The following is a 22,427-nucleotide window of genomic DNA, read 5'->3' as shown; positions in this document are numbered from 1 at the left end:
GGAGGAGAATGAAGGCATCGCATGTGCTTAGGCACGTGTGCCTTTGAAGCAGGGCGTTGCTGGGATTATAAGAGCCCGCCCGCCCAAACCCTCAGCCTCTTTCTTCTTTTGTTTTTAGGAAATAATATGAAAACAAAACAATATTTTACATTATAAAGAACAAGTTGTTTTATTTATATTTTATACTTCCAACAATATCTACTTGCATTGGCAAATTCCAACCAGAGTTTATACATCATGTATTTGAATATGTATGGGGTAAAGGCTGGTTCTTTGTTGTATACTAGATTGAAAGCTTCATCCCACGTACCTGTTTCCCTTGAATTATCCCCTACAGAGCTAAGCTGGCTTCATTGTTGTTGTTGTTGTTGTTGTTGTTGTTGCTGCAAAGGGTTTAAGGGGGGAATGTAAAAAAAAATCATAAAAAATCAACGGATGACCCAATCTGGTTCAAATTTGGTATGCTTAAAGCTCTCCTTAATATCTATTACTGTGCCAATTTTGATGTCTTTATCGTTAAAGTTTACGCAGATGTAAGCATTTGTTTAATTTTTAAAAAACATATCAAATCCTGCTGCTGCGCCCCCAGTGGCCACTCGGAAAACAACAAATGTTTCCCTCGAAAACTACTAGCAAAATATACCTCGATTCTTTTCCCTTTATAGCACAATTAAAGCAGGATGCATGGGAGTTCTTCGCAGTCAAAGCAGATTATAAACTGGAAAACTTCAGAGTACTTCACAATAAAAGCAGGTTATAAGAAAACTTCGGAGTCCTTTGCATGCAATTCGCAGTGATTGCACAGTATAACGCTGGTGTGATAAAGCTATCAAGCTGCAATCCTATATCCCTTTACCTGGGAATAAGGCTTAATGAATTCTGTAGTACTTCCTTTTGAGTAAACATGCACACCATTGTGCTGTAACAGCATGAGGTTTGATCAGATGTATCAACACTTTTTAGCTGCTATTTCATCTTATAAAGTTTTTTTTTTTAAAAAAAATCTTGACTACAATATAGTTGGTATTTTCAAGGGCTTAATATTATGGTTACTTAGTAACACGTTTTCTGAATAAAACACATAGGGCAGGACCCAACACTGGCCCTGCACTAGCAAGACCCAGTGCTAGCACAACAGGAAGCTACTGGATTCTGAAACAAACAGAAAAAAGCTGAAATGCTCATTTCCATAATAGGGCAATTCCGTGGAGCTTGCAGAAGGGAGCTCTGCTGACCCGCCCTGTCCTGGAAATGAGCATTTCCTTTCATTTCAAGGGTTGTTCTGGGAAGCACTATGAGACCACAAGGAGAGCCATGATGGATCAGACCAATGTCCATCTAGTCCAGTGTTCTTTTCACTCAGTGGCCAGCCAGCTGCCCACAGCAAACCCACAAGCAAGACATGAGTGCAACAGCAAACCCAGCAGCTTGTGTACATGACATATTGCCTCTGATATTAGAGCCAGCATATAGCCATTAGGGCTAGAAGCCATTGATAGCCTTCTCCTCCATCAATTTGTCCAATCCCCTTTTAAAGCCATCCAAACTGATGCTATCATTACATCTTGGGGAAGTTAACCATATGCTTTGTGAACTATATTCCTATTGTGATTGTGGTTTGGACTCCAGCTCCATGTGCATGGGAAGACTCGCATTGGCATTAGAGGAGATTATATATACTTACTCACTATGCCTCCTATGTAGTAACATCAAAAGAGCTTTAAACAGCATTTACATGTTTCCTTTTGCCCTTATAGATGTCTGCCCAATTATTGTGAACATGGTGGTGAATGCTCACAGACTTGGAATAGTTTCTACTGCAATTGTGCCGACACAGGTTACATGGGGGCCACATGCCATTACTGTAAGTCTTAGGTATTTTATTATATCTTTTGAAATGGTATTTTAGAGGAGAAATGCTTAATTGCAATTTTGGCTGTTGCTTATTTTTGGAATGCACACGGTGTTTTAATTGCGGGAAAATGTGAAGGTTGTTGCTCCAGTCTTGTGGGCTCTCCTATGCTCAAGCTAGATACTGCATTTAATTGTAAATAACTTCTGGGGTAGGATGCAACTTTTGATGTGGATTTTATTCTATTATTATTATTATTATTATTATTATTATTATTATGGTAAAGCAATACAAACTGATGATGAGATACTGGTTGCGCATGACCTGTTATATTCCTGATGACATAGAAGCCTTGCAGATTTGGAATAAGAACAATTTTATCTTGGACTAATTTATGGCATTCAAAATCAGGGATGCAGAACCACTTTCAGCCCAAGGGCCAAATTCCATATTGAAGAGAAGCCTTCGGGGGCCGTATTCCAAAGGCAGAAGAGGTGGGAGCCAAAATACCAGCTTATTTTAGCTTAAAGCTCTTGTTCCCAGTAACTCAGCCTTAGGAGAGGAGTTTCAACCTTTTAGAATGGAAGGAAAAAAACTGCTCAAAAGCCAGGAAACCATCAAATGATCAGTGGTTGGGGGAAAGAGGCGTAGCCATCTGGGGACTTCAGAAAGTTGGATTGGGCTCCCAGAAGAGCTGCATTTGGCCCCAAGGCCTGAAATTCTGCACCCCTACTCCAAATTAATCCAATTTGATTGGCCCTATTACAAATGGGAAGAGGGGGGTTGACCCATCATTAAACAAAAGAAGCTGTGTGTCATGCAATGCCTAATAAACAAATAGAACTTATTGCCACGAGATGTTTAGTGCTTATTGGTATATTAAAAAAAAACTTTATAAAATGAATAAGTTTAAGTTATACAGTTTTTTGTGATTAGCCATAATGGAACCTCAGTGTTTAGAAACTCCATATCTTTGAATTTGACCTTTGCCTATTCTAGTAAGACTTGGCCTGTTCCATGCCTCACAGACTAATATGTGGATTGGAACTTAGTTATCCACTGGCATCTTCACTTCTCCAATATTTTAGAACAGTTCTCAGATTTAAAGAACATATCAAAATAAGTTTCAAATGTGTATTTGGAGAGAAAAACAATATATTTAAAATATATATTTAAATATGTATTTTAAATATGAATTTTTGTGTGTATTTTTAAAATCCACATTTTCATGCAGAAATGGATAGACTTAATTATGCACACATGCATATGTGGCACATAATGGAAACAGGCTGGTCTGTCTAAATCTGTCTTTAATTACTGGGATGCCTATCACTGTCATGCCCTAGTTGGGAGTTTTCTGAGAACATCTGACTGTCTTCCTAAATAGTATCAATACAAACACTCCAGATGTAAGAGACCGATGTTATACTGTAAATTGTTACTTATGTCTACAGGAGTACCTGATGAAGACTTTATAGAGTCAAAACAGAAGCACACTTGGTTTCTGTAGACTAGCATAACTGATGTAGTTGCTTTGAAATATTGACTGACTGCTTATAATTCATTTTGTAAAATCAACTGGCATTAATGTACCTCTAATTAGTATAAACCTTGTATCTAACTGATTTAGTGTTATTTTGTTAGTCTCTTATACCTGGAGTGTTTGTATTGATGCTGTCTTCCTAAATAGACAAATGCTTCACAGACTTTGGATCTGTTGAAGCAAGCTAGTTCTTACATACTCATGTTCCATCACAGAATAATGCAATCAAGAAATCACTGAATGTCCATCTACTCCGCTGAGTCTTAAAATCTGTACTTTAAATGTTGTCATCAATCTCTGTCTCAACTTCCATGGCATTAAAATATCATCATCATCATCATCATCATCATCATCATCATCATCTGTATCTAGTGGTTCACTGCTACAGAGTCACTTCTCTAATGATGGTTTTGCACTCCTACTTTGTTAAATTCCCTGCATGGAACAACAATAGTATAATTTCATCTAATGCATTTAATAATTAAGTCTCTATCATAAGTGTTAATTCCATTAAAACCTAGCAAGTGGAGGAGGAGGATGTCAAGAAGAAATAGCATTTCTGTAGATCAATATTTTTAAATGGTCAATGTGCAATCATTTTTAACCCTAAATATTTTTTTAAAACAACATTTTTTACAGCATGATTATAGGGTGGTAATGCATCATTTCGGAAAGGTTAAACTAATGTACTTTTGTTGTAGAGTTATTGCCTAGGTGTATTATAATGAATGGCTTTGAGCTGTTTAATTGACAGGCTGGATGCAGAAGTCCATTTCTGCAAATTTACATCAAATACCTTTTCATATTTCTACAGTTTGACTGCCACAGTGCAGTCTGTATGAGGGAATGAAAGGCCAGAACCACGAGTACAGATTTATCTTTGAAATTAAAGCTCCGTCAGCTAGTTTGTCTAGCTGCCCAGAAAGCAGATAGGGGAAATCCTAATCAACTAAGAACATAAGCAGGAAATGCCAAGAGAACTATACTTCATTCTAACTAGGGAAGCATTAACATATTCCTGGTTGGTGGTTGATCTGTTACTTTACTGCATTGGATCACTGGATCCAGTGCAAGGATTCCATCACCACAGAGCTAGCCCAAGACATTGTTCTGCCTCAGGCAAAGGACAAAATGGTGCCTTCCTCTCATTCCATATACAGAAGCTGACCAGTTTCAAAGCTGAATTGAATTTCAGTGCTAAGGAGCAGCATTTTCCACCATATCTGATAGCAGCCATCTACCTGAAGGGGTGCAGAGCAGGCTGCATGGCACACACAGCTCTGTCCCCAACAACTTGCAATGGCTCCCGCCCCCTCAGCATCTGCCACCTGAGGTGGCAGCTTCACTCTGCCTAATCCCTGTAGCAGAAAGATAGCTCATTTCACTGAAATTGTGGCCTTAGATAGACCTACCTGATAATCCAGGATGGAGGAGGGAAGATGTCGTATTGCAATTAACACGAGATCCCTCATGTGAGGCGCGACGACCTCAGGAAGAGAGGCGTCGTGTCTGCCATTTTTATTTTTAAAGGAAGAGGAGCACATGAACGCTTGTGCACTAAAGGGAGGTGCTTTTTTAAAAAATAATTTCATTTCCTCGCTCTCCCCACTGTACCCCTGATGGGCGCAGCTCCCAGCTGTGCATGAGGAATCGCAGCAATGGGCCACACATTCCACAGTCTCGGCCTCAGGCCGAGACCAGGGAAAAAGAAGGCCCAAAGTGGAGGTCTCTATCCTGGGGCAAGGGAGGGATCATCCCTCCCTGATCCTGGGATCCCCTGTGCGTCATGTGGACGCACAGGGACGATCCCGGGGTTCACCCCGTGATAAAGCCCGGTCTAGCTAAGGCCAGAGTTAGAACTGCCCCACCACCTGTGTTGTCTGTCTGCTGAACCCCCTGCATGCATAGCACAGCTGTTCATCACAGGGGCTGATAAAAGAAGAGGCTGGTGGCTCATGTACTATATTTTGATGAAGAGTGGAGTGGCCATATCTCTTGATACAGACACATGTTTATACTGGCTGGTGCTTCTGAGCCTGGGCACACTTTGAAAACTTATTTCACTTTTCTAAGACCAGCTCCCGCCAGCGATCGGAGATGTTTATGTGTAGTGATATGGGTTATGCTGCTGCACAAAAGAATGGGTCAAGGCAAATGGATTTTACATAAAGGTAATGCACAGCTCCACCCACTTGCCCAACATCCAATGCACGGGTACAGGCATACACAAAATTGAATGTTGTCTGTATTGATAAATATTTATATCAAAGGTTAATACTGAGATTCCAGTTATTTGTGAATTTGAGATAAAGCAAGTTTCTTTATTTATCGTATGACTAGATCATTTAGACATACATCCACCACCTCCTGTAGTGTGAACTCTGTTGTTTAGAAGGTAAAGAGAAATGCCCAATCTATTATTTTTCTTTTGATAGGAGCAAATACTGTTTACTTATGCCTAGAGTGGTACAGTTTTTATTGTGTGATTTCCCTCTTATTTCCCGGAGCTTTGAATGCATGCATTGTATATCTCAATCCCTACCCCCACCAGTGTTCACGTTCCGAATAAAATGCAAAATGATGCCATTATGTTTGTGATGGAAGATGTTCTCTTACAGCTATTTATGAGCAATCGTGTGAAGCCTATAAGCATAGAGGGAACACTTCAGGCTTTTATTATATCGATTCAGATGGGAGTGGCCCCATGGGGCCATTTCTTGTATACTGCAATATGACAGGTAAGGTGATAAACTCCCTCAACTCATGGTTGTGTCTGCATGCATTCTCATTATATTGAAACACAATCTATCATGTAGAAAGTGTACCTCTTCTAGAGCTTGTGAGTTTAAAGTACAAGCAGACTGAAGGTGACTTCTCAGCTCAGAATATTGGAAATGAATTAGACAGGGAAATTACAATAACAATAGACTCAGATTGTGAAGCTGCCATTGTTTCTCTGTTACCATATTTTCATTTTCTGAACAATTTGGCTTTTGAGTAGTTAGCACTTAACTTCGCAAGTAAGCAAGGAATTGAAAATAAACTTGCATTTTAATGAGATAATTCTTTGAATTTATAGAATAGGTTTAGTCATTCTGCACATTCAAAAGTGATAGCACTGATGATGCTGTTTCTTTCTTTGTGTTGTTTTGATTGTGTTATTTATTTATGTTATTGGGAGCTATAATTATACAGCATGATCTAAGCTAAAAGTGCCAACTCTAAGCACTTTTGATTTCACCTCTTGATTTCAATGGGATATTAGGTAAGAACATAGGAATATAAGAAGTGCCATACTGGATCAGACCAAGGGTCCATCTGGTCCAGCACTCTGTTCACACTGTGGCTAACCAGCTATTGGCCAGGGATGAACAAGCAGGATATGGTGCAACAGCACCCTTCCACCCATGCTCCCCAACAACTGGTGCACACAGGCTTACTGCCTTGAATATTGGAGATAACTCATAACTATCAGGGTTAGTAGCCATTGATAGCCTTCTCCTCCAGGAATTTATCCAACCCCCTTTTAAAGCCATCCAAACTGGTGGCCGAAACTATTTATTTATTTATTACATTTTATACCGCCCAATAGCCGAAGCTCTCTGGGCGGTTCACAAAAATTAAAACCATCATAAAACAACCAACAGGTTAAAAACACAAATACAAAATACAATATAAAAAGCACAACCAGGATAAAACCACGCAGCAAAATTGATATAAGGTAAAAATACAGAGTTAAAACTGTATAATTTAAATTTAAGTTAAAATTAAGTGTTAAAATACTGAGTGAATAAAAAGGTCTTCAGCTGGCGACGAAAGGAAAACTACATCTTCTGGTAGTGAGTTCCATAATTTAACTATGACCTATGTAAAGAAGTACTTCCTTTTATTTGTCCTAGATCTCCCACCAATCAGCTTCATGGGATGACCCCGGGTTCTAGTATTTTGAGAGAGGGAGAAAAATGTCTCCCTAAATACATTCTGCATAACATACCTAATTTTGTACACCTCTATCATGTCTCCCCTTAGCCTCCTTTTTTCCAAGCTAAACTATCCCAGTTGATGTAACTTTCCCACATAGGGGAGGTGCTTCAGCCCCTTAATTATTTTAGTTGCCCTTTTCTGCACTTTTTCCAGCTCTATAATATCCTTTTTTAGGTGTGGTGACCAAAACTGTACACAGTATTCTAAGTGTGGTCACACCATAGATTTGTATAAAGGCAGTATGATACTAGTGATTTTATTCTCAATTCCTTTTCTTATAATGCCTAACATGGAGTTTGCCTTCTTTACTATGTGTGCTATGTGTTTATGTTTCTCCTACTGAAGTCAATGGGACTTCAAAGTGCTTATGTCTGCATCTTATGGGCACAATCCAGCCGCTTAGCAACAGCTGCATTCCATTAGATTGCAGTAGACTGTGAATAGGTTCTATGCTATGTCAGCTGCTGAACTTCCATTCCAAGATAATTCTACTTGAATAATTTAAAATGTAAGCTACATCGTGTTAGTTTCCCCCCTGCCACAATATTGCTCTCTGTGGCATATTAATGGTGCATCTAAACTTTCTAATTTGTAATAAAAAATAAAGCACCCTTTATTTATAAAATATACATATTTGGTGGCATTTAACTTAAAAAGAATTTCTATATTGGATCAAAAGTGCCCTTCCACATGCAGAAGGTGTCTTCCAGTCATAGAAGTACTCTACAGTTAAGAAATTCAGTGTCTTGCTTATCTTGAAAGCTATACTTTCAAGGACCACCCTAATGAACTGTCGTAACTGTTGTCAGGGCAGGATCTACACTACTGCTTTAAAACAGTTTATAATGGTATTGACAACTGTTGGGGCCCATGACACACTCCATAGACAATTTTCAAACCATTTTTAAAGCATTATATCCTGCTTGGTGTAGAACTGCCCCATGTCTCTCACAAGTGAGACAGAAGCACAACAATTCATTAATTTTTCACCAGATCAAAACAGGGAAAGGGGTGCAATTTAATCACTCGAGTGATTTTTAAATTCTGTCAAAAGAAGAGCAGCCCTTTGAGGTAAAGTGCAGTTTGATTTATCCTTGTGTATCCAGGAACAGCTGCTAGTGTTCTCATCAGTCACTCCTTATTCTACACATTAAGCAAATCTCATTGATCAGTTCCTCATCAAGAGATGCAATCTGACAGGAGGAATCTTCTGTATTTGTTTTCTTCCCTGTTTCTTCACAACTGGTATTCCCTTTTCCCACCAGAGGCAATGACTGCAGATGCCCACATTCCTTACACTGTTGCCTTGTCATTGATATTCATGTGGCTTTCTTCTCAGGCAGCTGGAAAGGGAGGTACTGCTATCCTCTCTCATTCACAGAGGTCATTTTCAATATCACATGCCTGAGGTCCAAAGCTTCACATCGGATGACATCTCTTTGTACAGAAACATTGTTCTTTTGTCTTTCTAGGGCCTTAGATGCAGCTTTAGAAGTTGCCCTTTTCCTCCTCATTCTTTAAATATGGGTAACCTTTGTGTAAAAACGAGTTTTACATTTAATCATGCACTGAGAAACCTTTTCCCCAGCTAACGTCAACTGAACATACTTTTACAGAGTAATCCCATATGTGTGTACTCAGACGTAAGTCCCAGTGAATTCAGTGGGGCTTACTCCCAGTTAAATGGGTATAGACCACAGCCTTAAAGTATCCATCCAAACCCCATAGCTAATAGATAAAACATTAGTGCCATGTCTGGTTATCACAGATTCGGATCTCCTCATTCCATATTCCTGCTAGAACTGATTTACAGGTCTTAAAAATATTCCTTTTGCTGCCAGTCATTCCCAGTCTTCCATAAATAAAGGAAGCTGAAAGCAAGGTGTCCTGATCTGCAGAATACTTAAAACACTTAACTGTAAAATATTGATTTAAGTTTCTCAGGAGACACTAAGCCTATAAATAAATGCAGTGAATGGATTGGCCGAGATTATAACAGCAAGTTCTTACATAAGGTAGGAGTCCAGCAAGGACAAAGGATGATAAACTAATAATAAAAAATAAAACCTGACAAATGAACCCTAAAATACGCTGAGCAACTTGTTCTAAATTTGACTTTGCTGTCTAGCAAGAAGCCTTCCTTGTCACTGCTTTCTGGAATGTAGCACGATCATTTGTATTACACTGTTTAACTGTGGTGGGCCAGTCTTTCCCAAAGGCCAGAAGGGCAGGGGTTTTTTTTGCTGACAGAACTGAGAGGGGAATGAACATCCCTGGAATATCTAAGGGCATGTCTACACCAGCCCTGTATCCTGGGATCGTCCCAGCATTGTTCCTGTGCATCCAAATGCCACACAGGGGATCCCGGGAGCAGGCAGGGATGATCCCTCCATTTTCCTGGGATAACCCTTAGGTGTAGAAAGGGCCTAAGACAATGGATCAGTCTCCATGCTGCCATTTGTTGAGGCAGGAATGTACGGTCTAAGGTTGCAATACTGCATGTGCTTACCAGGTAAATAAGTAGGGTTGTGCAGTAAGTAGCCCAAGAACAGGGTATAACTTGAACCACCAGTCAAATCATAAGTTCACAAAACCCCTTTGTGATTTGACCTGGAATGCTGTGATTCCACAAAAAAGAAAAGCAATGTCATATATTGGCTAGATGCACAGAAACATTTGGATCAGGGCCAGCGTCAGGGGTAGGCATCACTGAGCATCTGCCCAAGGCCCACAGCCCTACGGGGGGACAATTGATGACCCAGATCATCCTGGTCCTACTATTCTGCCTTGTGGTCATTGCTTGTTCACCTGCCCTCTCCAAGCATGCAAGCAAATGGCAAGAGTGAGGAGATGAGGCAGCACTCTTCCAGTCCAGGCAATTGTGCAGATTGGGCCCAGAAAGACAGGGCCAGGAACTAAGCAGCATTGGTTTGGAAAAAAGGGGAGGGAGAATGTGACAGAGAATGACCCATTCAGTCCCCTGTGCCCAAGAGCTCCCCAAAACCTTAAGCTGGCACTGATTTGGATGCAATGATTATGAACTCCGTCTGTTGAGCGTTTTATTGCATGCTGGGCACTCACGGATTTCTCGGAGGTCCTTCACATGACATCGTCTGCCTCTCTTGCCCCTTCTGTCATTCCTTGCGCTGCAAGAAAAAACAGAAAAAGTCCAGTTGCTGCTCTCTCCTGCTGAGTGTGGGAGAAGCAGCATGATTACAACGCCTGACTGAATGGGCCTCCATGCTCCTTGTTTACTTCCTGTTTTCAAACAGGAAGTAACTGAGTGATGACAGAGAAGTGACGGTAGCCAACGTTTCTTCCTAGGTGTGATGGAGCTTTATTTATTTATTTATTTATTGCATTTATATCCTGCCCTTTCCCCTCTTAAGGAGCTCAAGGCAGCATACATAATCCTCCTCCTCTCCATTTTATCCTCACAACAACAACCTGTGAGGTAGGTCGGGCAGAGAGCCTGTGACTGACCCAAAGTTACCCAGTGAGCTTCCATGGCTGAGTTAGGACTAGAACCTGGATCTCCTGACTCCCAGTCCAACACACTAATCACTATGCCACACTGGGTCTCAACGAAATTTGTTCCTGGCTTGGGGGCAAAAAGAGAAGGGGTGATTCCAAAATGCTGTTCTCTGAATTTGTCCTCTGAATTTGACCCCTCCCCCCCCACACACACTGAAAATGGAAAGGAAGCACCAGTATCTCCCCTTTTGCAAGGGGAAGGGGTTTACTACTGCTTCAAGTGGCAGCACCAGTAACTTTCCTGGTAACGATGCCCCAGACCCAGTTCAGAAGTATAGGAAGGGAGAAAATTACAGCTACCACAAAAAATAGTGGAGAACATTCAGAGAAAATTCTAAAAAGTTGCCATTTTTTTTCTTCTAGCGAGGAGGGGTTCAGATGTTTCTCAGGAAAAAAAATGTCTTCTGAGAAATTTGGGATCAGCTCGACTGAGTATATATTGAGTGTATATGTGCTTTTCATTGTGCCTGTCTATTTTCTGTTTCCCAAGACACGACTTGGACAATTATGCAGCACAACAACACCGAGTTAACCAGAGTCAAAACTGCTAATCGAGAGAACCCACACACTGTGTTTTTCAAATATGCTGCCAACCTAGAACAGCTTCAGGCTACAATTAACCATGCAGAACACTGTGAACAGGAGCTTGCTTACCATTGCAAAAAGTCACGGCTTTCAAATAAGCGAGGTAAGTAATGCAGACAAATCTTATTATGCTACATAATGTGTTATCCTCAACAAACCACTGTAGATATTTAATTCCACCAAGGTTATGGCATCTTGCCATTATAGTTTGTTTTTGTTTTTGTTTTGTTTTCTAAACTTTTTAAAGATTTAAAAAACAAATCCCTAACCTGTACGTTGCTGAATAGCTTCTGAACCAGAAAGACGCCAAGGTCAATTTATAATGAGCTTCATTCAAAGCATTAACTACTTTCAAAGTCAATTTTTCACTTAATCTTACCATTTAGCAGAAATTATATCAATCCTTCTTCCTGGCCTGCGTGTAAAAGACTTTGAACATTTGCCAAGAGTAAAGTAAATATTGAATCCTGATAAAAGACTGCACTGATAAAAAACACAGACTCAACTTTCTGCTTTTTGTGATTAAATATATTTCAGTGTGGATTTCACACAATGCTGAGAAAACTGAGGGAGGGGAAGAATACTCTAAAAACTTTTTAAGTAATAAAATAATTGAGATTGCCCTGATTTTAAAAAACATATGCCTAGAAATGGCATGCAATTCTTAAGAAAAACATTAACACAGCTAGCAAATTTGAAATATGCAATAAAGGAATAGACTATTGTGGAAATATAATAGGATGTCATGGAGATCAAGCATTCATCTAAAATGAGTGAAAATGATTTGATGTATTTGTGGAGAATTGCTCCATCAGTGGCTTTTAAATACTGTAAAAAAGCAGTTTTTCAGTTTGGCTGAGCTTTGACTGGTTTTGGATTCAAGGATGTATTGAAGTTGCTTTGCAGCATTCATGCTTGCTTTTGCAGTTGTTCATACACACATGTGCATATGCATACACACAGGCATTGAGGGTCATCAGATGAACATTTTATCACATGCTCTTCTGAGGGCTCTCAAAAGACCCTGAAAATCCGACTTTTTTAGCAGTAGCAAAACGTGCCACCATTTCCTGCTGTGTGCAGGAGAAGCAGTCGAATAAAAATGCCCACTGAATGGGCCACATGGTCATCGGCCAGATCTACATCAAGCAGGATATAGCACTATGAAAGCTGTATGAAAGCAGTATACAAGAGGCAGGAGCCACACTACTGTTTTATAGCGGTATTGAAGTGCACTGACAACCGTTGGGACCCATTGACACATACCATATACTGCTTTCATACCACTTTCACAGTGCTATATCCTGCTTAGTGTAGATTTGGCCATTGTTTATTTCCTCTTTCTTCCCCATGTGAAAGTACTGTGGGACAAAAGCGGGGAAAGCAACAGTAGGGAAACGTGATTCCACCCCCCATCTGATGACGCTCATTGTGTGTGCTCAGTCTTTCCATTTCTAAATATGCATATTATTATAAATTTCTCCTGTGCTCTCTCCACTAAAGGATATTATTCTGTAAACCTCATCTTCCCAAACACTTCGAATAATAAAATTACTAAGGATGCGAGTCCTAGAATTCCCAGCAATCCCCAGCATGGCTGGCTGGGAAATTCTGGGAGTTGTAGGACATTTTTTGGTCTGAACATGTATAAGATAGTGTCCTAAACTGTCTGTATAAACTTACCTCCTGCTCCTGTGATATTTACTTTTCATTGGGTAAGTAACACATTGCAGTTAACTGTCAATAAGATTCTTTGGCGTAAAGGCCTGGGTGTATTTTAGTTCAGATTCATTGAGCTCTCTTTTTAGTTGTTTAACTTCTCTAGTGTTTTATTTATCTTACACGTTTAGTAATGTTGTATCGGTTTTATTAATGGCCTTTGAAAAGAAATGATTGGGTATATATGAGAAATACAGCATTTGACTATAATTCAGAAAATTTATTTTATTTTATTTTATTGGTGGCATTTATATGCCGCTGAATATAACAAAATCTCTCAGCGGTTCACAATATTAAAATGCAATATTAAAAATACAACATTAAACCACAGCATTAAAAACACTTTATATTTATAGCGTGAAACATTATTGTTCTTAGACCGAAGAGGGATTCATTGCACTTAGCTCCTATACGAAAATTATGTGACTAAACTTTCAGAAGACGTCACAAGCTAATATTTCTACATACTACGGTTTCTTTTTAAGTAACTGAATCAAATCCATCGTTTTCCTTTCATCTGATTATTAGCATTCACAGCCAAAGAAGCCTAACTAATCACTGCTTAGTTATAATCCTTTAATAGCATTACCAATCTTACGTCAATACACAAACAACAGCTTCAGGTTTCCTTTTCTAGATAACTTGGAAGATTCAGCTCAGACACTATCCAAACAGCATTTATGCACCATTATCATAGAAGGTTTCAAACCTTTTTCTGTATTCCTGAATCAGGCACAATATGCACTTGGGCAGGATCCTAAGCTACATGCATTCCAGCTGTCATTATTAATTAGTTTATTGAAATCTGGATCAAATGGAATTAGGCATTGTAGGGGGGAACTAGGAGTATTCATTTGGGATGAGTAAAAAAAAATCACTTGGTTTGCATTTTAAAGTGAACTTACCAGCTGTGAACTTCAATCCAGCGGTGAGCCCTGCAGGACCGGTTCCTCTGCCTGATTCTCTTCCACCTGGCCTGGGAAGGCCTAACTCCAGCTATAAAGGCTGTTCCTGCTGCTGTAGGTGTCAGGGACCATCCAGCTGTGAGCCCTGCAGGACCAGAACCCTGGTCCTCTGCCTGACTTTCTGGTGGGGAATTGGCTCCTTTTTAGGGACTGAGTATTCGCCTGGGAGCAAGAATCTGGGGCCAAGTGGTGGGGGGGCTGTGTGTGTGTGTGTGTGGAGCAATCAGTGTATTGCTGTACAGAGGGAGATATGGCATTGTGAAGAAGACTTGTCAGGTAGAAGGAATGCAGCCCAGACAGCTAATGGCCATGACATGTTCCAGTCTTCCCTGCACCAACAGGATTGGTGGTTGCCCTATCTTCTCCAGATGCTGCTTTTTATTGCCCAAATGGTGCATAATAAATCCTCCCTCATCCATGACTTAACAGCAAATGAGGCAACCGTTCTGGCATCTTTTATGGAGACCTGGATGGGTTAGCAGGGATGAGACAGTCTCTCCCAGCTATTCCCACTGGGCTACATCAGGGTAGGCCTAAGGGCAGGGAAGGGGTGGTTGCTCTGGTCTATAAGAATTCTCTCTCTCTCTCTCTCTCTTTCTGGGTTCCCTGCCTGTCTGACTACCCAGTGGATGCAATCGAACTCTGGTGTGCCTATGGTGTATTCAAAGGCAGTGAGAGTGACAAGGGGGAAAAAATATTTCATTGTCTCCATTCCATCCTCCACATGCCACCCAGTGGAGCTTTTTAGGGTAGTTTAGGGCCTATTATATGCTGGCCCTAAGAACCCTGTGGACCCATTTGAGGCCTGCTGTAATGCATTAGCTATGCATTTCAAGATAAAATCTCTTGCATCTGCTAGGACTTAGGTTCCAGTGTTACTGCAGGTGAATCAGGTGAGGTTCCCAGAGCACAGTCTGGTGCAGTTTTCTTGGATGAATTTCCATTGATACAGCTTGAGGACACTGAAAAGGTGCTTGGAAAGGTTGATGTGACCACTTCTGTAATTGATCCTTGTCCCTCTTGGCTTATACATACCTGCAAGGAGGTAATAAATATCTCCTCACAAGAGGGAATGTTCCCAAGCAGACTGAACGAGGTGACCGTGAGACCACTTCTGAAGAAATTCTCTCAGGAAGATCTTAAAAACTTTAGGCCATTGGCAAATGTTCCTTTCTTGGGCAAGGTCCTTGAATGGGTGGTAGCACTCCAGATGCTCTTGGATGAGTCTGATTATTTGGATCCATTTCAGTTGGGATTCAGGCCAGATTTTGACACAAAAACATCCTTGGTCACCCTGTACGATGACCTATGTCAGGAGAAAGACAGGATGAGTGTGACTCTGTTGATACTTTCCGAGCCCAATTCATGCTGTTGGTTTTCATCTATAAATCCTTACATGTCTCAAGACTGCAATACCTGATGTAATGACTCTCCTGTCTTGAACTTGTCCAAACACTGCGATCAAAATCTGTGGCCTTCCTTCAAGTGCCTCCTCTGGGGTGGTGACAAGGATGGTGACTCCTCAACTGTAGAACGAGCTCTCCATACTTGCTCGCTTGGTGCCAACACTGTCATTTTTGTTTTGGCACCAGGTTACGTTTCCCCTCTACTCTCAGGCAATTAATGGCATATGATGGTACATTTATGCCAGTCCTCTGAACAGGTCTAGGGTATTTTTAGCAGTCTAAATTGTTTTAAATTTGGGGTGGGTGGGGAGAGAATTGCCATATTTTATTATCTTATGAATTGTTTTAAACTGCTCAGAGAGCTTCAGATATTGGGTGATGACATAGACCAGAATGCAGAGATGCAATGATATTTGCACATTCCTGAATTTTGTAATGGATTTCGCAAATCTAAAATATACACAAAGCAAGTGTATGATAGTGTACAATGCAAACAAAAATGAGTGCAATAAAGGAAAGTATGCACAGAAATGGGTATATCAGGGAAAGTGCACACAAAGCTGCATTGTATTATGGTAAAAATAATGTATATCTTTAGAAAAGTGCACAGCAATGCATATATTTAGACAAACTGTGCACAATAATATGTGTAAATTTTCATGCAAACTTTAAGGAAACAAATTTGCAAACGGATCCAGAAATGGGACACACTCAACTTAATGTAGGAAAAAATGAGAACTTCAGGGGAATTGAACCTGACAGATTTGCCCATCCCTAGTGTTCACATTGCTGGCAAGGAAACTTGACTGGGTTAACCCAGTATGACTGTAAGCCAAGGAATCAGGCTTCATAAATAGAGTGGGGAAGAGGGTTATTATATTTTTTCATTATAGGGAATCACAGAAGAAATATTACTTTGGTTTTTGCCAAACTTCTTACATTGTTTTAGACTGGCTTGACATTAGTCAAGTTAGTACAGCTTGTTAAACTTTCATTGCAGATCTATATCATCACACAACACAGCTAGTCCAGGTTTTTAGACAGGGAATGATGCTGGCTTGCTTTATCCCCTCCAGAGGGCAGTTTATAGCTTTGGTCTATGAACATGTAAATTGGATTACATTTTAGATCCCTCCTCTTTCCTTTTGTGTGAAACCTCCCCAGTAATCTAAGAATGCAGATATCTGAAATGAATGCACTGTTTGCCAATCCACATCTGCCTCAATGTCCAAGTTGGTCAACTAAAGCCAGTCCTGGCCCATCTCATTTGCCGTTACTTTGCTCAATCAATGCTTACTTGCTGAAAGAGTTAATTTTTATTTTGCTGAAACCTCCAGGAAAAAGGCACTACATAATATTATATGATATTCCGTTCCCCAGTTCTTGCTTGTTCACCTGGCAGACAACAAATCTGACAAGGGTTTGAATGTGTATACTTCCAATTCTCAGGCTATACAGCTATATGAAAGAAAGGGGGAAATGCTTCAGGATACCTGCTGTTTATTCAGAGTTCTCTTTATCTATTAGCATGTCTAATAAGTAGGCATGAGCTCAGGTGATGAATGTGCTTTTATCTGTAGCACATGCTTGATTTCAAAGAGTCATAAGATCTAAATTCAGAGTATGATGTCTAAGCATTTTAAATATTTTTCATGACACTTCAAAGCTTTCTCCCAACTCACAGATGAAAATGGCAGAGATCAAGGTGTACACCTGTGCCTGCCCTTCTGACCCTCTGGGTTGTGACATTTGTGTGTGTGTGTGTGTGTGTGTGTGTGTGTGTGTGTGAGAGAGAGAGAGAGAGAGAGAGAGAGAGAGAGAGAGAGAGAGGGAGGGAGGGAGGGAGGGAGGGAGGGAGGGAGGGAGGGAGAGGGGGGTCTTATGTAAATTATGCATGCATTTTTGCTGGTTTTCCAAATTCTTCCCTCCTCTCTCTTGGAAAAATCTGAGACATGCAATTATTCATCTTCCAGTCCCCCACTTCCTTGGATCTGTGTTTCCTTTTTTGATGGCGTGCTGGGCTGGCAGTTGTATAATGTGTGAAAAGAGTCAATATGTCACAAGCTGAGAGCTTGCTAGGGTGGAAGAAGGCTTGTCTAACAGTGAGCTGAAATAAGTACTGACAGTTGTTAGTAAGAAGAAGGGAGGCTTAAGTTCCAGATTCTCGGTGGGGGGTTGTTGTGGAAAGCTTGAATGCTCCTACAGAACAAAAGCAGAATCCACCTATCTGTTGCCGTACAATTTATTAGTGCATTATTTTCCTCCTGTGCCTTGACTTTTGTGTTCATTGCAAAGTTCACCATCCGTCCCTCTTCTTTAAGATGGATTATCTTCATGCTTCAGATCTTTTAGTAATTACCCATTTCTGTATGTTTTGTGCATTTACCGCTCTGTTTAGCTGGCAGCATCTTTCGCCTTAATGTACAGTACTGGAGAATTAGGGAGATGCTGTGCTCTCTCTCTCATTTTTACTGTAAACGCTGCCGAGGACAGAGCTGACTGTGAGAAGTTGCTTCTTGTCACTGGATACATCAGACCAGTTATGAACCACAGTAATTATCACAGACATGTCTTCATTGACTGCAAATAATTTGCTGCATGATCTTACTCCTGACAATCCTGATTCTCCCAACAAATGCCTTACCTAGCATCTGGCATGCATGGCCACCGGGAAGCTATTGCAGGTGGGAAGGAGGAGAAAGAGACATGATGGATCACCATTGGTGCTGATCTGATGGTGCCACCAGCTGAGGATGGGGCTCATGAGGCATTATTAGCCAGCAGGGCCCCACTTCCCAACCTCTTCAGATCATGGCTCTTTCCCTTCCTGTATGCAGTGTGGGCTCTGCTGGTTGTCCTTTGGAGGGTGGAATAGGAATTTTTGTTTCATAGTCTGATTGGCCAGGGCTATGAATCTTGTTGCCTACTTCACACTGTAAGTGGTGCGGGAGTGTCTTTAGGCAAATCTGATTTACATTTCAGTTATTAGGTTAATTGCTCACAATTTTACAGGTAGTCTGGTAGGGGTGGGTAATCTGGCATCAGGGATGGTGAGCATTCTGAGACACTGCTACGGTGACAGGTTCTTGCTGAGGGTTTTGCAGCCTGGGGGTGGGGGTGGGGATAAGGGTTACTTGTGAGTCCAACTCACTTCACCTACCAGGTGTTTTGTGGCTCGGGAAGAGGTGATATGAGAAGGCCTCCTCTTTCCAAATGGGATAGTCCTGGGGGTGGCGATGTTAAAGATGCCACCCTGCAGACATGGAATGTTTTTGCCTAATATTGCCTGGCTAGGGGCCGGTGTAATTTAGGGGCCTGCCCTGGTGTTTCAATTTTGCAGATAGTTTCATTAAATGTGGCCCAATTTTCATACCATACACACGTGTCTTGTTTCTTTATTTCCTCCCTCCTTTCATCTGCAGCAAACTATTCTAGAAGCTTACTATATTACTCTTTACAATTATAATGCCTATTAAACTTATCACTATTAAGAAATTATGATCATTACTCTTATTACCATGAGGCCTTTTTCAGATAATTCTTACTCTTCTAATTTTCCCCCTAGTAGATCCTTGATCTTCTATTGATCTTTGCTTCACAGAATAAATTACCTGTATTTTTTGGGTGAGGGCATCTCTTTTTCATATGCGACTGTAAAGGAAATAGCATAAGTAGTCTGTTTAAGATAAATGATTCTAATAACATGCCTGACTGATTTAGGGACTACCAGTTCTCTTTTTCCAGAAATGTAAGCAGAAACCTTGACAGTAAGTTAGTTCATGATAATGAAACATTAAAATGAATTATCTGTTAGTGTTTTGAAGAAGTAGGAAATGATCAAATTTCAAAACTTTTCTTGGAAATTCCAACAAGTACCAATATTTCCTACCTTGTCTTTTAGATGGAATTTCATTCAGCTGGTGGATTGGAAAAATCAATGAGACACAGACTTATTGGGGAGGTTCCATGCCAGAGGTTCAAAAATGTGCTTGTGGAATACAAGGAAGCTGCATTGATTCCCAACATGACTGTAACTGTGATGCAGACAGAAATGAATGGTGATTTTTTTTTCATTTATTTTGTTTGTGAGAAATTAAAAATTGATTGTTAAAAATGGTTTCCATTGTTTCTAATAGGTGCTACCCACCAGAGAAATATATCAATTCATATTTTTTGTGTGTGAAATGTTCTTTGTGGTTCCTTCAAAAGACCAGAACCAAAATATCTCAGAAGATATTTTTCTAAGAAAAATTCTACATTTTTTCCTTCTTACCTGCCCCATTTAGAAAAGGAAGGGTATTTTGCAGATTTTTCTCTGAATATTCTCCACCATTTTGGGAGGCTCTCTACCTCACAGTGGGCATGTTCAAACAACACGCTAAGGACTCCATCACACCAGCATTTTATCACACTCTTGTCATGCCTGGTTTACGGTTTTGCAGCGAGGCACTCAGATAATGTTGTGCCTGTCCTGCAGACACCCCTCCTCTTCTCCTCCCTTTTTTGTGTTTTCCTAGAGCAGGAAAAGTCTGGATTATTTCCCCCAAATGGAATTAAAGCACCCTTCAGCCCCTATATAGTGTTGTCCCCTCGCTATTTCCTTTGTTGGGACCAAGTGCTTTGAAGGGAGAGCTTGCTGATGAAAGGGGAGGGTGGAGTGGTTCTCCTCTTTCAGCACTGTGTTGAACCAACTGACTTGTGCTGAATCAGTTGAATGGACTTTTACTGCTCCTACCCCACTCTCATTGCCCGTAGAAATGGAACCCAGCCAATGAAAAATAAATTTGCTAGACAACACAGCCACAGTGAGGAGGGGAAGGAGCCCACGCTCATCACAGTGTTACAACCAATGAACTGGAGGCAGGAGAAGGGGTGGGGGTGGGGGTGTAGTCGAAGAGTAAACATGTGAAAGGGAGGTTTCATCTGTATAGCGTGATACCACAACCCCACATGAAAAGGTTCATTAGCTTGACACACTACTGAAACGGAGCTAGAAATCTCAGACACAAACCAGGAGAAAAAAGTCGGTGTGATGGAGCCCTAAGCCATGGTTAGGCTGCTAACCCTTTTGCAGTAAATGGTAAGTGAGCATGTTTAACCCTGATTATTTAGCCACCATGGTTAGGAATGGTTCACACAAAACACTAAGCCATGATGTTTAGCTCAAAATTCTTAACCACCATGGTTTAGTGTGTCATCTGAACAGGGTCAATGTCCCAGAATGATAGTAGGATTGGGGCATTGTGGAGCACAATGACTGCTTACACAGATGCTACTGCTGTCACTAGCAGTGGTAGCAAAAATACCATAGGAAAAAGAAAGAAAGAAAGAAAGAAAGAAAGAAAGAAAGAAAGAAAGAAGCTGTTCTACTGCCACTGGTAATGAAGAGCCCTTCTTTATTTATTGCATTTTTATACCGCCCAATAGCCGAAGCTCTCTGGGCAGTTCACAAAAAATCCCTACTTCTGAGAATCTGTCATAGAATTTCTCACACACACTGGAGAAATTTGGAGAATACCCCCACCCAACCCCAGTTTCTCTAGCCATAAATACAGTGGAGAATTTCAACATGCCATTTGTCATACAGGACTACAGGGTCAGAATCACTTTGAGTTTCAGTGGCAGATTCTTAAAAATAAGGTTCCTAACTCCTTATTTAAATTGCAATTACTATTTTTGAAGGAATTCATCTCTCAGATATAATTGCAGCAATATGTTGCTGTTGTTGTTGTTGCTGCTGCTGCTGCTGCTGCTGCCATAGCATGAAGCAGCCTAACAGCTTTGAAAATTTGGTTTTGTTAAAGGTCACTCTTATTGTCATATCACAATTTCCATCTCAGAATTTTCTCTAGGACAAAGGAAAACCTTGGAAACTTTGCTCTTACAGCCATATAGTTCTGTTCTAGTCATTGGACACTAGACTAGACATTGGTCGGTGAAAAAACAACCACAGCATGATGGATAGTATCCAATATGGGTGATGTGTGCACAGCCAGCCCTGCCAGGTCCCACTCTGTGCACACCCAGCCCCACCAGCCCAGGTTCATGCACTGCCATGATATAGCACTTCCAGGGCCAAGCCCCAATGTGTGAGAAAATGCTGGCTTCTGGAAGGGGCACAACCAGGGCTAGAGGGGCTGGCTGTATATGGACCAACCATACTGTATACTACTCAATGTCTTTGCTCAGATATACACCTATTTGCCCCCCTGGCTGGACCAGAGAAATAGATCTGAGTTGGATGTCTAGAGGTCAAGGCTACTTTATTTACTTATTTACTTATTTTTTAAAACATTTATATCCCATTCTATGTCACAAGAATCTCAGGGCAGTGTACTCTTGAACTCAGTGAGCAGTTACAAACAATTCCAACAAGGAGAAAAGATAGAAGACAACAGAGGAAACCAATGTGGCTCCACAAAAAGCTTAGAGATGACCTGAAAACAAAAAGGGATACATATAGGAAGTGGAAGGAAGGCCAGGCTACAAAAGAAGAGTACAGACAAGTGGCGCAGAAGTGCCGAAATGGCATCAGGAAGGCTAAAGCTGAGAATGAGCTGAGATTAGCGAGGGATGCTAAAAGCAATAAAAAGGCTTTCTTCAGATACGTGAGTAGTAAAAGACCGAGGAAAGAAATGGTGGTTCAACTGCTTAATGAGGATGGCAAATTGATAACAGACGACAAAGAAAAGGCTGAAGTGCTCAATTCCTACTTTGCCTCGGTTTTCTCCCAAAAGCGGGTTTATGACCACCCTCGAAAAAGTGAAGCAGAAGTTGAGGGGGCAGGATTGCAGTTTGAGATTGATAAACAAATGGTCAAAGAACACCTAATTTCCTTG

The 22,427-nt window shown here is 40.8% G+C and overlaps 1 protein-coding gene across 1 annotated transcript in view; it reads left to right on the top strand.

Annotated features, from left to right (window-relative positions):
- The window catches only part of CNTNAP4 (contactin associated protein family member 4), a 285,406-nt gene that overhangs the window by 197,965 nt on the left and 65,014 nt on the right, over nt 1–22,427 (top strand). The window contains exons 11-14 of the mRNA XM_063129435.1: nt 1,758–1,864; nt 6,014–6,133; nt 11,404–11,601; nt 19,490–19,646. Of these exons, the coding sequence (XP_062985505.1) occupies nt 1,758–1,864; nt 6,014–6,133; nt 11,404–11,601; nt 19,490–19,646 (582 nt within the window). The remainder of the gene's footprint in view (nt 1–1,757; nt 1,865–6,013; nt 6,134–11,403; nt 11,602–19,489; nt 19,647–22,427) is intronic.

This window comes from Elgaria multicarinata, chromosome 6 (assembly GCF_023053635.1).
Source record: "Elgaria multicarinata webbii isolate HBS135686 ecotype San Diego chromosome 6, rElgMul1.1.pri, whole genome shotgun sequence".
Lineage (NCBI taxonomy): Eukaryota > Metazoa > Chordata > Lepidosauria > Squamata > Anguidae > Elgaria > Elgaria multicarinata.
Note: the sequence above shows the minus strand (reverse complement) of the source record. Positions and strands in the feature narration are given on the sequence as shown.